The sequence below is a fragment of the Papilio xuthus genome, unplaced genomic scaffold (assembly GCF_000836235.2).
Source record: "Papilio xuthus unplaced genomic scaffold, Pxut_1.1 DF828258.1, whole genome shotgun sequence".
In the NCBI taxonomy this organism is placed as follows: Eukaryota; Metazoa; Arthropoda; class Insecta; order Lepidoptera; family Papilionidae; genus Papilio; species Papilio xuthus.
In genome coordinates, this window is record NW_013530391.1 from 1,103,209 (window position 1) to 1,119,759 (window position 16,551).

The window sequence follows — 16,551 nt, forward strand, 5'->3', positions numbered from 1 at the left end:
CACATAACCTAAAGGTAGAAAGGATAAAATAAATTCAAATTTGGCTGTAAAAAGAGTAATTTATTTTAAAACTCATAATGAGACAAATGTACCAAACAAAAATTTTTGAGATAATACAAAGAAAAAAAAATGTCATGATTGACATTATTAAATCAAAAAAATTATTGTGACCAGGCCTCTACCTGTAACGCTTAGGTGCCTCTATTTCCGCTCAGTATTATTACAATCATAGAAAATAAATTTCATAAACAGATGGTGTTTAACAATTTTTGAATATAAACATAAATAATACAATTAAAATTCTAAATAATAATCTAAATCGACTAAATACTTTATAATAGACATATACTAAAATAAAAAAAAAATGGTTTTCCTATTGTTGCATAATGGCATTGTAATTTAGCTGTATCAAGTCCAATGAGGCAGTCTACAAATAGCACAAGTAATGGTAGAATCAGACTAAGACACTAACATCGTACACATTGGAGTGTATTTGTATGAACACAAGTGTCTCCTGTTTCTGTACAATAGTAAATAGTACAGACATTAATATCGCAAATTCTGTCCTAGTCTATTCGTACCTTAAGGTTGTGAGCGGTACATACAACAGACGGAAGGACACAGCACCATTACCAAAAACCTGTATGAGAACATTCATAGGAATTATCAGCATTTATATAACGACCACATATTCTGTTAGCCGTTCACAGGACATTAACAAACCCATAGAAAAATTTACACCGTTCAAGTCCACAAACAGAGCCCCAGCCTTTACACAACTTTCCGAGTAAACTTTCTATTGCTTATTTCATCACATCATTGAGACCAAAAGCTATAATTATATTTTACAGTCTTGTTTGTCGATAATATTTAAAATCTTGTCATTATTCACATATATTTTATCAAATTCAAATGAGTTGTAATCTATGAGGCTATTTGCATCAAACTGTAACAAAGTTCACTCTGCGAGAAGCCAGCGTAAAGACTGGGGCGGGCTCGAGGCGGTGGCAACATATACACCCGACAATATACACGTTATCACACCGCACTAAAATTAATAAACCGGGTCCTATAGCACAGTGTCGGCTTGTCCGTGTGCAAGTTCCGTGACACTATATAGCGCGATACTCGTTAATTTACACTTTACACTGAATCACAGCGGATCGCGCGCCGGCGCGGAACAACGCCGTGTGTTATTCCAATGCGACGTCCTCCGCCTCCTCAAGGTAGCTAAATTTATTTGAAGCCACAAAGTTCTGAAAACATAAAGAAATAAACATTAATCTTGGAGTTAGTTTGATGCCACAAAGAATTTTACGTCTTCTCGTCTGAACGCGTTAAAGAACGGATGATCAAATTCATCATCGATAAACTAATAAAAGGCACTCACCGGTTTCTCCTGTTCCTTCAGCTTGGGCAATGGTTTTTCCTCTTTGTCCTCGTGCCTGTCGCGTGAGCGGCTCTGTCTGTCGCGGCCATTCTGTTCGCGCTCGCGGTCCTCGTTGTCTCTGTCCTTGCGAGCTTCTGGCGAACTCTCCCTGCCTCTATCGTTCCTGGGACGGTCGTCCCGCTCTCCAGAGTAGTCTCGCTTGTCTCTGTCGCGGCTGTAGTCGCGCCGATCGCGGTCGTTGTAGTCCCGGTTGTCATCCCTGTGATCACGTGTGTCTCTTTCCCGGTCCCTGTCGTAACGGTCACGGTCCTCTTTCGAGTAGTCGCGCCTCTCCCTTGAGTCCCGGCGCTCCTTGTTGTCCTTGGAGTAGTCGCGCCTGTCTCGGCCTTCCTTGGAATAATCGCGTCTCTCTCTATCGTCCTTGGAGTAGTCGCGACGCTCTCTGTCGTCTTTAGAATAGTCGCGTCTATCCCTGTTGTAGCTGCGCGAGTCTCTTCCGCGGTCCTCTGCAATTACAAACAGGTTTTAATTAAAACAATAATCAATGTAATAGACAAGTTTTTTTTATTTTTATAACTTTAATTTCTATATGAAACACTTGTTATTATAATAAATTTTCCCTTAAATGAGTTGTTTGTTGTTAAAATTGTGCAATCAAACTCACCTCGTCTGCCGCCGCCTCGCCGGTCACCGGAATGGTCATTCTAAAAAAAAAAATTGTTATATTACAAAAAAAACACAGTACATATAATATAATCTAAAACTTTTTAAATTACTACGTCATATACTTTCTTCACAGTGAGAAAGTCGTGTCAGTTACGCTATGTAACTCCAGAACGGCTGAACCGATTTGGCTGAAAATTGGTGGCGATGTAGCTCAAAACCAGGAGACCCCTTTTTTGCTTTTTTAAATTCCGCCCGGACGATGTAACGAACAAAAATGAGCAGTAATACAAACATACCCTTCTTCCCCAACGTTCCTTTTCTTCAGTAGCACGTCTTGCTTCCTCCTCTTGTTTACGAAGACGTTCTTCAATCTCACGCTCTCTAGTTGACAAATATTCATCTATTAATTGTATTATTTATATATCATGAATAATTTTCTTTATATTTATGAACAGTTGTCGGTATATAGCGACCACACCATGCATATAGCTTGATGAGGTGTCTTAGTAACCAATTCAATCTAGCACATTGGAGTTAACACTACAAAAATAATCTCGACGTAAATATCGATATTATTCTTAAATGTGCAAACGACAAATAATTCAACATTAAAAAAACAGTAAAAAATGTCTACTTCGATTTAATAATGTAAAATGATAACTTTAAACTTACTACATAGATGTTTAAACTACAGTAATTCTTATGACTGTTGTAAGGCTTTCAAATTTTTTGTTAAACCAAGAATTTTACACTCAATTTTGAAATAAAAAAAACAGCTAAGATCAAAAAGTTATTTTTTTTTTAAATTGTAAAATGTATGATACATTTTACATGTGCCAGTGCTATGGCACTGAAAGTTAAAGTTGCACAGACTAAAAAAAATTGTTAAAAAATATTCTTACTTAGCAGCAGTATCCACAGGCTTGGCAGCTCCAAACACCTTCTCTGCTGGCACGGACTTGGGTTTGTCCGGTTTGTCGTCCAGCGCGCCGTCCGCCGGCTTGGTGGGCACCTCAGACTCTATCGGTACTGTCCGCGGCAGCAGGTTCAACTTTGGACGCTCACGGGGTTTGCTTTCTACAAATCGTAAATTTTAAGTCACAAAAAAGTCTAATTAATGCAAATGTTCGTTTGAAGGTATCTCCAAAACGAGCTGCTTGATTTTCTATGAAATTTGGCATAGATGTAGAATATAGTCTGGTAGAACAACACATAGGCTATGTTTTAAGTTATTTTTAAAATAATAAAGGCACAGGCATTAACTAGTAAATTTATAAGTTCAGGTGACTTTCGTCCAAATTAATCCAAAATCTTGAAATTATTCAGATTTTGTTATTATAATTGTTTTCTTGATTATCATTAATTTACCTTCTCTAGGAAGTGCATCCCGATCGCGGTCGCCAAATCCTCTTCCACCGAATCCTCTGCTTTCACGACTTCTGTACAACATTTAATATAAACTTGATTATTTTATCTTTGAGGAAGTAAATATTTCATAAGCTTGAACAATAACACAACTAGAATTTTTATAACCTTCCTCTTAAATATTATAGTATCTTACCCGTATCCTTCTCTATCGGATCGGAAGCCTCCCTCCCGAGCACCGAAACCGCCGCCGCCCGCGCGATCGCGACCACTGAAAACATAATTTGTTATTGTACAAACTTTTCATTGAACTGATATTCCATTCCTGTGTAAATTAACATTTTTCCTGTTGTAATCTAGTGCTTTATTTGGTTACTATTATAGACTGGAATAATGCAAACTGTATACATATTTATTAGTGTTAGCTTTCTACTACCCAGTAAATAAAATTAAACTCTCATTTTCGCAAAGAAATAGTTAATTATCTCTTCATCAATATATTCTAAAAGATATTGTATTATAACAAACATAGAATAGAAATTTAATGACATACCCCTCGCCATAACGATCGCGGCCGTAAGAATCCCGACCGCCGTACAAAGTCCTTGCAGGTTCAGCGGGTGCCTGTCTCTCGCCATCACGCCAACCGCCCGGCTTGTTGTCGACACTTGCTGCAAATATACCAGCATGTTAAGTAAAACATTCAATGCCACTTCAAAGCAAATGAGTGAGTCATGGAATGAGTTAATAGTTACTCAGTAAGTAAAAGTAGGAGCGAGCTAAAGACTAGTCTGAATCGAGTTACAGCATTGCTGTGTCACAAATCGATCTAAAACAGCCGGTCACAGAGGAACTTTCAACAGCACTTAGGGTTACGTCTCATCCTAGGAGTCCTAAACTAGCCCTAGGCTTATGTCTCTGGTGCCTCTGTCATTGCTATTGGCAATGCTCCCTTCTAGAAGAGTAGGAAAAACAACTAGCGACCTTTACTCAGACCTTCCCGAGACAAAATGAGTAATTTGGACCATTGACTTTAATATATTAATACAGATTTATCAACATATTAAAATGTTTATATACTTATGCAATACAATACAGTAAATGATTTAATATACTACTTTTATAGTACATAAATATATTTAAATAAATATGTATTTAGTCAATGAACTCAATACTCAGTATGTGTGTCCCAAGTGCGACATTTTAGCTCACTCCATCTTTTACTTAATATCATCATAGTAACAACAGATTGTAAAATTACAAACAAAACAATGTAATTAAAACATAGACTATTATATATTTTTACTTATTCTTTTAATCTATGGTACTGAGCGTATATTTATTATCTGTGGTACTAACAGTCTCTTTCGCGGTCTCTCTCCCTGTCGCGCTCCATGGGGCGTGCGCGGGCCTGGGGCTCGGGCTGAGCTCGCGGCCCCGACCGCCAGTCTCCCATTGTGCGTTCCGGGTCGTAGTCCCTGCATAACAACACAAACCTATTGATAGCGATTTTCATAATACAAAGAAAAATCTAAGACTTTTCAGCAATTACAATGATCTTTCTCATAGAAATTTTAACCTTTACTAACTTAAGTAACATCTTAATTTTTGGTGAGTTATTGAGTAATTATAAAAAAAATTGTCCTATGAGGTATCTAATTGATACTAATATAATAAAGAGGAAAGATCTCATTGTTTGCCCCAAAACTACTAAACCAATTAACAAAAAAAAGCTTTCACAGTTGGAAAGCTATACTATCACCGAGTATGGCAAAATTTATTACTATTCACATTGTAATCTATAGTCTAAAATTAGTAGACAACAAACCTGTCGCGGTCAGATCTTCCACTTCTTCCCATCCGACGATCATTGTCATTGTTGGAAACTTCTATTCTTATTCTTCTTCCACCAACTGTCTGTGTAATAAATACTTACATATTATATAAGTTACCATTAATGTAAGTACATAATTTCAACAATTTATGTGTCACCACAATCAAAAATAAACGGCACGGAACAATTTAAATGCCATACTGTATTGCTTCATACATTCATTGCCATCAACTTTCCCTCTAAGATCATAATGATACTTGTAAAATGATCAATTGCCATGCAAAATGTGTTTGCTAGTTTAAACAACAATCCTACCCTACAAAGTAGACTTTCTAAATCTTTAATTAATTTTTATATCAAATCAATGTCAAACATATAATAGCTTGGAAAAACATAAAAGAGAAATATTTACAAATAGAAATGAATGTAAAATATTCATATCTATTCATCATTGCTGAACAATGACAATTACATCATCATCACCTTTGTGACTACATTTCTATTAAAAATGCTGAAAACAAACTGATTCACAAAAGTTTATTCTATAATAACATTTGCCTTTTAACATATTCTATGCCTCTATTAATGCACCAAATATGTTAAAATGTCAAAAAAGAAGGAAGGAATGAAGTTTAATAAAATCATTTTTTTTTATTACTTACCAGATCTTCAATATTCATTGCGCTAACAAGACTCTCTCTGTCTTCAAAATCCACATAGCCATAGCCTTTTAGCCGACCACCCTCTCTAGGTAGTCTCAGATTAGTGATCTATAACAAATTAGAATTTATTTAACTTTATGATTGGTATTTCCCTGCTCAACATATAAATCTACAAGAGGCAATAAATTAATTATTATCAATACAGATACTTCAATTAGGTAATATTTACAATTATGTTTGATTACTTAGGGAAGAAAAGGACTAAAATGGCTGATTTGATATTGTCTTTATTAGTTCACAACTGGCCTGTAACAATATGTAAGCTTTTATTTCCATGTTTTTCACTGTATGGTATTTTCAAAATTGTTATGTAATTTATAATCCGTACGCTCAATGAAATAGGTGGGGTGTAAACTCATAGTAATATAAACATGATTAAAAGGTTCATACCTTAAGGCCTTCGAACAAGTCAGCTATAGCACTCTCCTCTACATCATAAGGTAGGTTGGAGACGTGTGCAATGTATGGTGGTCGTCTTGGTATGCTCTCTTCGTCTACAGCCATGCCACCGCGGGCTGCACGCGATGCTGACGGCAACACCACGGGCGCCCGCGAACGTGAACTGTAGCTGTAGCTTTCGGCTAACAAAATGTTACTGTATTAGTAAAATGTAATTTTCAAATAAATATAGTTATAAAATGGATATAATTCAATGAAATAATAAAAGATTTGCACTACAATATATTCAGATATGTTTGTCTTGACTAAAAATAGATCATTTCAAACTTTAACACAATGCCATCATGATTTTGACATATTTTTAAGACTTTACAAGTTAAGTAGGTGGAATATGGTGTAGACTTAAGCTGATTGAATCTTTAACTAGCTATTTCTTCTGAATATGTAATACTAAACTACAAAACTAATGTATAAAATCTAATAAAGTATAAAATGTTTCTTATTTAATAAGTTGTTATTGTTAATAATTACTATCCACTTGGTTATTTTAGAATTTAATGAAGATATGCACCAAATAATGCAAGTGATTAAAGTTTATTCAATTAATGATATAGATCAAATAAAACTTAATTTTGTTTTACATACGTAAGTTACTGTATATGATAATAGGTTCTTTCATTGTGTTACTTATCATATTTTATCATGATTATGCAAATCATCATCTGACATAACAAATTTCATCCCACATTAAAATATAAATTAAAGCTCTATCACCATAATTTGTATTGATTATGAAATATTTTTGTCCTTGACAACTTTGAAACAAACAATTTTCAGTACACGTAAATTACTCTGATGTACTTATTACCACTACCACTCTATATGATTGTAGAAAATATCTTCATAAAATTAGGTAATCAATGTAGTTTAGCCCTCAGTTAGATTTGGGAGCAAGCCAATGAAAGACTAGTCTGAATTGAGTTATGACCTTGGTCATCTCGTAGATTGAACTCAAATTGCTGGCTACAAGAGGTTTCAATAGATACAATGCCTATGCCTCCATCAAACACCCCCGTGTTGACATCATAAGCTAAGCATTGCTCTAGATTTCTGGTACCCTCGCCTTCCCTGTGAGGGAAGCATCCGGCTAGAATGTGTTAGAGCACAAGAGCCTTTACTCAGACCTTCCCGAGGCGGATTGAGTGACGAGCACCCGTTTGTAAGCCCCAAGTACGAGATTAACATTGACTTGCCATTACCCCTTACATCATCATAGGGCGGTGTTCTCACAACTAACGGCACAAATATAAACAAACAGCTACTCACTTTCCTCATCTGCAGGGTCTGCCCAAGTGTTTGTGGTGCTTATGGTCGTCGGCTCCGCAATGATGACACCCATGTTGGCTTTGACCCATTTTGCTTTTTTTGATTTCTTGCCTGTAATTATTTAAAGTGGAAATGCATAAGCACCAAGTATGTACTCAAATAAAGAGCAAATAAAAATGGCGAGTACATCAAAGGACACATAGCGATGACGCATAGTAATCGACCTAAGACAATTTTGGAAAGTGGTTATCCGTGGACATAATATAAGGACAACTTTTGTAATTTTACAGTACATTAACACATGCAGGTTACAGATTACTGCCAAAAGGGAAATTTTGGTGAATTTCATGTCATTTGAAATAAAAGTTATAAAGGTGGCCACGCGGTAAATCCAAACGTCCGCAGAGGAGAAAAGTTGACACGTTAGCATTATTTCTTAAGAAATTATAGGTTTTCAATTTACTGTAAAGTAAACTAACCATATTGACTCTAAATATAACATTCTAAGCATGTAATTAAACTAAAAATTAAGTAAAATCTGAGGGTTTTACACATGACAAAATTAATAGAACTAACCTGTAGCGGCCATATTACAAGGCTGAGGCCTGGGTTGCCACTGATCGAAAAAAGGTATTTCTGCAGCATTGTTGCCAGAGTTTGAAAAAACATGCACCAGGGATGCCATATAACTTTTAGTGATTTAATGATTAATTATTTAAGAAACTTCCACGAAAATCTGCTTAATTTCAATATATGTCTTCAAATTGAGTAAAAAGAAGCCTACTGTAAGATATAAATATTTATGAAATAACATGGATACTTAAAATAATAATCAAATTGTGATTTCACGATGCACAAATGTTAAAGCGTTTATACTCTTTGTTTAAAAACTAAGTTAATTTATTTTGAAACAAGTTTATTTATTATAAGTTGATTAAATGCTGAAATTAAATGTATCTTACCATCATCTAACTGTCGTCACAGTACAGAACAGTATTGTATTCCCCGTTTATTCAAATAAAATGATAGGGATGACAATGTTGTTTTAATACATGTCACATGTATTATGACAGTGGAAACACTTCTTAACGCAATATTGTTTAGTAAATAAATAAAAGGTAAGTGGTCATATTGAAAAAGAAACGGAATAGTCTTTCGGCGACATAGATGGCGATAATATAAAATCTCAAATAAATCGGTCTCTTTTGCGTATCCAAGGTAGTATATTCATGGTTTTCAGCCTCAAATGCATCTTTGTCATCTTTTCGTCTTGGACCCTTTTATCATAAGGTTGCCTCCTGCTTAACCTCACAATGAACAGTTTCCATGATAAGTTAGATAAATAGATCTAGCACTCAGAATAAATGTGAATGGGGTAAAGCGTCTTAAATTGTTATCCTGGCCTCTCAATTGCTATTATAGTAAAACAAATTACATACAAATGCAAACCATCACATTTCTTTCCATGTGTATGTACTTGAATAAGTACCGGTAGTCTTTTGCATCTTCCTTTTTCTAAAGTCTTTTTGGAATTAGTACAGTAAGAAACTATTCATTTAATATTTGCGGTGTAATTTAAAGTGCTGTTACTTTGTTGATAAACTTGTTCTTGGCCTAAGTTTAAATACTTCGTTGGTATCGATACTAAAACTATACAGAAAATTTGGTGTCTCTATGACTATTACAGGACGATAGCTGAAGGTATGATGTAGTAACTAAAGCTATGTTAATTTCGCGCCGTGGAAATCGCGAGCAACTATTATAGTTAAATCATAAAAATGTCGCATGCATAGGTAGTTTTAAATCTACAGGAAAAACGGTGATACTAATATGTACCTATTATGCTGTTTTCTATATACGTTTACTAGCTGTCGAACGCGATTCAATCCGCGCTGAATCGTCTACTATTTGCATATTTAAGGTTTATCCGAAAGAAGAGAATGCTAGAATGTGTAAACTTATAAGAAAAGATGTACTTAAAGAATTTTAAGTCAAATATTGTGGTAACATATTTACTTTTTACTTTATAGTACCATACCATATTACTAGAAAATATTTGCACATTGTGCAGTTAGGTAGGTTTAGGCAAATTGAGTTGTTACACGTGTTTAAAATGGTGCAGGTTTAAGCTTGTCTTGGTGCGATCTCGCTCACGTAATAAAATTAAAAGCATAATGTTAAGGAAGGCGGATTCTAAAAAAAAACTAAAGAAACTCGTTCTATATTCCGAGGCTCTTCGGTCTCCAAATCTTCGATTGCTTCGGGTGACTGGGCCTATACGAACGCCAAGACGAGACTTGCCGTTGTGCGGTCCCGGGGCGGCGGCGGACGGCAGCATGGCATTTGCGTCGCGGGCGCCTTACGAGCGGACGTATCGCCGGCGCATTCGCACCTTATAAACATTGAATATCGAACAGTTTTTTGTCGAGCAGCGTTTTTATTTAGTCATATCGTCGGCTTTCTGGGCGCAAAGAATAAAAAAGCTAAAAGCTCCCATTTAACAAACGATCGGATCGGGGTTCCGTTTTGGTTTCTAGTTAGCAATAAATTGAATTTTGTCGTCGTCAAGGTGACGTAAAACCCGGTGCAGTGATAACGGGGAGTGATGTGAATCAAGTTGTGTTTACGTTGCGATGTGTGTGGGTCGAGTGTAAAGTGGTTTGTTATTTATGATGGGTTATGCATCCAGCGGGGCGGGGCGGGCAGCGCACGAGGCGCTGCTCGCGCGGCAGGACGCCGAACTGCGTCTTATGGAGTCCATGAAGAGGAGTCTTCAGGCCAAGATGAAGAGCGACCGCGAATACGCCCTCGCCCTCTCGGCCGCTGCAGCTCAAGGCCAAAAAATGGACAAGTGCGAGGACCTCAATGGTAAGTAATTACTACAACTAAATAGAAACAAACACTTAAATATCCTTGATATTTAAAAGCGTGTGAAAGTACGTATTATTTTATACCTGGTAAGTTACCAATGTACCCTCATAACGGTTAATTTTAAATGCGCAGGACGAAATGGAACAAAGACTTTCTGGAACAAAGAAAACCTCCGAGTTGCTAAAGTTTCATAGAACATGTTTTTTGTTTTTGTGTTTTAATATGAATAAGCTTAGTATCGTTTAGTCCGATATTTTGCCACTAAAATAAGTAAAAATAAATAGTTTTTTTTAACATACTATGATTGTAAACAGAGTATGTTACCATCCAACGTGTATAGAGACGAAACTGATGAGATATAGTGAATGTCAATTGCGCATAGGATTCGAACTTTCAACACAAGTTCGTTTTCCACTACTGTTTATCATGTTACGTTTTCGCCTCTGTCTCAAAAGATAAAAAATAAAATTAAATCTAGTCCTACTTTTAGCAATTTATGTTTAGCTTTTTAGTATGAATCATTTTATGCAAAAATTTACGATCACCTTGAATATATAAAAAAAAATGAATTTCATCAGGATTAAAGATGTGTAGAAGTTACAGACAACAAGACGTGGGTATAAGTTACAAGATATGTGTATATACAATAACATATACTATATAAATATACTCTTATGTATAATGCTGCTACAATAGTATAAACACAGTCAATGAGCAAGCTTATAGTAGGATTTGAATAAGTCACAGGATGAATAAGTTTGTCTCGACCGGGAAAACCGCTTTTACTAAATAGGTAAACGCTATCGTTACGTTAGTTTAGTAAACCTAACCGTAGTAACATTAATGATGTTTTGCAATTTTTAAACTATCGGAATAGTAAAGTATAATTATTTATTTTGTTTATTTTACATATTACTTTTGAATGTTTGTACGGAATACCTAAAAAAACATGTATTTAGTAGTGTAAATATTTCGTTTTTGTTTTTTTATACTTGAATTCTTGCACCAATTGTGGGTTTTTACTGTATAAAAACCACTGTGTGAAAAATATAGTCATCTCTTTCAATCTTTTTAATAAAATAGAGACAACAATATGTACCAGAATGGATGTTTCAGTAGTGGAATACTACGTTAACATGAATGTATTATTTCAGGGTCTCTAATAGCGTCCGCTTGGCGAACCATGACGGAGGAGTGGGAAAACACCAGCCGCCTTATCAAGGCCAATGCTGAAGCTCTGGAGTCACGGGCTTTGGATCGGCTCATCACATTGATGACAGAACGGCGGAAAACCCGCAAAATTTATCAAGAAGACCATACCAAAATCTCTTCACAGTTTACACAGGTATGTTTTTATATTGTTTAGTAGCTAATAAATTATATTTTTTTAGTCTGTAATGGCAACACCGAAATGTTCTTGCCGAAGTTGGCAGAAAAATGTGTGTTTTTCTATTCATAATTGTATCGCTATGTAGAATAGGGTGAAAGAATTGCATGTACTACGGTCGCTATCTACTATGAGTCATAAATATTTGTTGTAAATTACCTACATTTTCTTTTTAACAACAAAAATTATAATTTATACTTTGGATGCATAAAAACTGTATAAAATCGCAACGTAAAATTGTACTAACAGTAATTCCTATCTTGTTACAATTTTTAATTTCTGACAGATATCAAAATGCTTTTGCCTAAAGCTCGAGCTTTAAAGTTCTACATTTTACGTTTCTGGTTCGTTAATGGTAAAATTTAGTGTTTATTTCAATTTAACAAAACATTGGATTTTGGTGTAATAAAAAATTTAATGATCTCGTGACTAAGGCATATTTTCATCGTGGTTCGACGCGTAATCGTTCAAACAAAAGTTATTGCCTCTGATAACGCTTACGAATCGGATTGGTAATTTAAACGCACTAGTTCCGTTAACGACCGGTCAGCTTAGTTTCCTTGTTCCCTCCGCTTCCTATCATTAATCTACAATCCTACTATTCTACGTAATTAGGTCTTAGAGAACGGTGTGTTAAAGAAGTATGTCAGGGCCGGTTTACAACCACATGGCGAGTAACAGCTGCTTTTCCAACAGACCAAAGCGAGTAAGAAATGTAGGTCAATCGCTCTTATCCAATGAAGCAAATGACTTACGGTACTTGATGAATGATGCAGCGACATCGATGATTTCTATAATGAACCTACATCGTCACTCAACTTCAAAGAAATTGTTACTTATTTGTTACCAATAATGTTGACAGTAATGTTATTAGATAATTCTGCTATTAATTTAGAAAAAAAAACGTCAGTGTTACCAGTTTTTAACTTACAGAAATAAATAAAGAAGAAACAAACGTGAGAAATAACAACAAAGGTTGTGTGATCACCAAATATTTAGCTAATACTCTGGATTCCGTCGCTTCTACGATTCGGACCATTGCCAATCGGTACGGCTGTGACGTAAAACGATTTTGGCGCCAAATATTGAAGCTGTCATTAGTTAATACTTGTCAATACAAATACTGAATTACTAAATATGAACAGATGATATTCACAATTTAGATAAGAGTACGAATAGTTTCCGTTATTTGTTCAATGATAATGTAAATTCATAAGTTTTTTTTTAATTCTAAGTATTTATTAATGCATTTGCATACATGCAACGTTTGTTATTGCATTAACTAGCAGTGTTATTTTAAGTGGTTATTAAATAAATCCTTTACATGTAAATTAAGGTGTTGCTAAAAAAACACAAAACGACTCGAGCGGCAGTATGATCATCAGAGAAATATGTTTAGTCTGTGACAGGAAGAGGGATTAGTATGTGAGGGAATGCGCTCGGGCTAATGAATGACGCTGAGTCCGTTGTAACGACCTCCAGGAATGTGCGTCTATCCTTGTAGAATCATAATGCGGTCCGCACATACTCTGTTGCAATGAACAAATGCTTTCCCCGTAAGACCGTAATATCGATCAAAAAAGCTTATTTTTTTCTATAGACATGCTAATAGCAGTGTGGTCGTTGACTCGAGTGAAATTAAGTCTTGACCACTCTGTGTTATTGTTTATCGTTCTTTTGTTAGCAAATATTAGGTGCGCAACTAAGTTCTCTAGGATGGCTCTCTCTAAGATGGCTCTAGCAGTAAGAGCTGGTCGATTTTGACATATCCAAAACGTCACGAACCAAGCTTAGACATATGGTAAACAAACCGTTGCGACACATGAGTGATTTTGTTTTGAATTAAGATTTAATTACCAATTATACAGCTTACATTTAGATATTTAATTCTTTTAATTTAAAATAAACCATAATTATTGCTTTACTCCCTATTAAATTAATCGTAAGTTTCTTATTAAATTCGCGTTTTCCAAATGTCATAGTAAAAGTCAGGAGCGAGTAGTTCGCGGCTCACCTGTCACCGTTCGTTGGCCCTGCATCCGCGTTGGCGCGTGCAACTTTGTTTTTTTAATTGGCTTTTTTATAACCATTATTAGAAAACGATCGTAGTCGTTATAATCCGTATGATTTGTAATTCAAAATGAAATAATACACATAATTTTTGATTTAGTTACCTTAAAATGTTCGTTAGATTTTTTTTTCATAAATTAATTTAAATATTAATAGTATATTTTCCTTATACTCTGTTATGTGTATTATCAAATTCATAAAATTGTGAAGCAAGAATACAAAAAATCAAACAACATTTTTCAATAAATGCCATGTTTTTTTTTGTTTTAGTATTGTTTTAGTATCCTTATAAAAGTTGATCGTAATTTAATTTGTTTGTGGTGGTTTAAAACGACTTAACATTTTTTTCGCTTAGCTCCACAAAACATACAATTATCCGTGATATTAACATATTTTTATAATTATTTTAATTTGTGACATCTAGACGTACTTCGTGCTGTCAATACAAGGGAGTGGTAAAAAGTGACTCACTTATAAAACTACTAAGAAGGTACTGAGCATTCTCTTTGCGGATGTCACAACCACTAAATCCGGTAGACGTTGCGTCGATGTGCCAACCGCATCTTAACTCGTTGCCGCCGCTCTCGTTGCCCCGGACCTGGCCTACTTGCAATAAATCCATTTTACTTGACATATTGTAAACGGGGTTACCAGATCTTTTATGTGGGTGGCGGAAATAGATGAAATTGGTACGAACTGGACTAGTAAAAACTTAGCTGTAAGTTAACATTAATATTTATTTAAGGCTTCTATAAATCTTGAAAGACTATTAACATTAACTAATAGAGTATAAAATCGGAGATTTATTAATAAGTAATTTTTAATAGGAATATTCATCATCATCAGCTCACTATACGTCCCCACCGAGGGGCTCGGAGCCTACCCTAAGTTAAGGGTGATTAGACCATAGTCAACCACGCTGGCCAAGTGCGGGTTGGTTGACTTCAAACATATCTTTGAACTCCTTCTCAGATATGTGCAGGTTGCACCACGATTTTTTCCTTCACCGTAAGAACGTCGGATAAATGTACATATGTAAATCGGAAACCGAAAAACACATTGGTACATGGCGGGATTCGAACCCAGGACCTGCAGATTGCAAGTCAAGTGCTTGACCACTGAGCCACCGACGCTCGTTAGTTAATAGGAATATTGGGATAACTTAATTATGATAAAGAAAATTTCAGTAGTTATTATTATTATTGTGATAACTCATTTGTTGAAACATTAGTATTACCGGTCTAGTTAATTTTATAATTACAACTACCTCGATTTGAAATTCCAACAGATTGTAATGACTTTATAGCGTGTTAATGATTTTAATATAAATAAAAATTAAAACCGGTGTCAATTAACTAAACGTGTTACATTCTAAACGAAGTTCCTTATTTCGAATTTTGTAGAATTTGTTTCGTTTTGATCGTCGGTGGCTCAGTGGTCACGCACTTGACTTGCAATCTGCAGGTCCTGGGTTCGTATCCCGCCATGTACCAATGTGTTTTTCGTTTTTCGATTTACATATGTACATTTATCCGACGTTCTTACGGTGAAGGAAAACATCGTGATGCCACCTGCACATATCTGAGAAGAAATTCAAAGATACGTGTGAAGTCAACCAACCCGCACTTGGCCAGCGTGGTTGACTATGGGCTAATCACCCTCAACTTAGGGTAGGCTCCGAGCCCCTCGGTGGGGACGCATAGTGAGCTGATGATGAGAATTTGTTTCCTGTTACGATTAATTTTTAAACTAAGTGTTGACGACAGAATGTCAAAGCCTTCTGCGATAATTTGTTAATTATTTAAGTTTATCGACTTTGTGTTATTTTATTATATTTCTATGCGTACTTAATATATTTGTACTCTGTATTCGTACCATAACGTACCATTTTATTATCTGTAAACTACTGATTATTACTAAGGTAGATGTAAAAACTATTGGTAACTTTTAAATAAAATAAATAAAGATGTTGCAAGGTAGTCGGCACACAGACCAGTCGAAATTCAGCCGTCGGACTGCGAACAGTGCGCGCCTATTCAAATCCTGCCTTTTATTTCTCTCCTCATCGCCGCCATCCTCTACAATTTTGGTCCTTCGAGCCGGATCCTGGATCAGTGGTAACATTCTCGTGGAGCGTACTGTATATTTTCGCGAGGATACGATGGATACGCTGAAGGGTTCACCTAACGTGGCAACAGAGGAGACACCGCGCACAAAGAAATATTCGGCAGCGTATTACGCGCGACGGGAGCAACTGGAGCTGGCAGCAGCACAGGCGAAGGCCGAAATCCGGATGCACCTTGCCAAGCTGGAAGCGGAGTTGGCACGCTTGACGGCAGAAGAGAAAGTCGATGACGCCCCAGCACATCACCGGTCCGATGGCAGCGAACAGGTGAGGAACAGCGCTAATGAGTGGTTGGAAACCAGCCAAGTGCAGACTTCGGCAGCATTCGAGCCACGAGCTCGGAACCATTCGACGCTCATTAGCACCGATCGGTTACCTCATGAACACGTGGCACAA

At 36.0% G+C, this 16,551-nt stretch overlaps 2 protein-coding genes across 4 annotated transcripts in view; one reads left to right on the forward strand and one right to left on the reverse strand.

The window, feature by feature from the left end:
- Nucleotides 1-104: 104 nt before the first annotated feature.
- On the reverse strand, nucleotides 105-8,346 carry eIF4B (eukaryotic translation initiation factor 4B). Its single transcript, XM_013306203.1, has 14 exons — nucleotides 8,279-8,346; nucleotides 7,703-7,813; nucleotides 6,368-6,558; nucleotides 5,918-6,025; nucleotides 5,250-5,338; nucleotides 4,781-4,899; nucleotides 3,975-4,092; nucleotides 3,618-3,692; nucleotides 3,425-3,495; nucleotides 2,959-3,133; nucleotides 2,353-2,437; nucleotides 2,055-2,094; nucleotides 1,391-1,896; nucleotides 105-1,256 (listed from the first exon to the last, which is right to left on the reverse strand). Exons 1-14 carry the CDS (start codon nucleotides 8,289-8,291, stop codon nucleotides 1,194-1,196), a joined length of 1,764 nt encoding a protein of 587 aa, XP_013161657.1. The 5' UTR covers nucleotides 8,292-8,346; the 3' UTR covers nucleotides 105-1,193.
- Nucleotides 8,347-9,806: 1,460 nt separating this feature from the next.
- The window catches only part of FER (tyrosine-protein kinase Fer), a 47,759-nt gene continuing 41,014 nt past the window's right edge, over nucleotides 9,807-16,551 (forward strand). The window contains exons 1-2 of one of the 3 annotated variants that reach the window (XM_013306199.1): nucleotides 9,807-10,570; nucleotides 11,728-11,918. In XM_013306199.1, coding sequence (XP_013161653.1) covers nucleotides 10,372-10,570; nucleotides 11,728-11,918 — 390 coding nt within the window. In that variant the 5' untranslated portion in view covers nucleotides 9,807-10,371. The remainder of the gene's footprint in view (nucleotides 10,571-11,727; nucleotides 11,919-16,551) is intronic. The other 2 variants (XM_013306201.1, XM_013306202.1) reach the window with 2 other exon arrangements.

Bases quoted from the DNA above. Each gene is read 5' to 3' on its own strand.
- eIF4B (XM_013306203.1), bottom strand. The intron at 6,026-6,367 runs GTATGAACCTTT...AATTTGTTATAG, and splicing joins ACTTGTTCGAAGGCCTTAAG to ATCACTAATCTGAGACTACC. The intron at 2,095-2,352 runs GTATGTTTGTAT...TTTTTTTTTTAG, and splicing joins AGGAACGTTGGGGAAGAAGG to AATGACCATTCCGGTGACCG.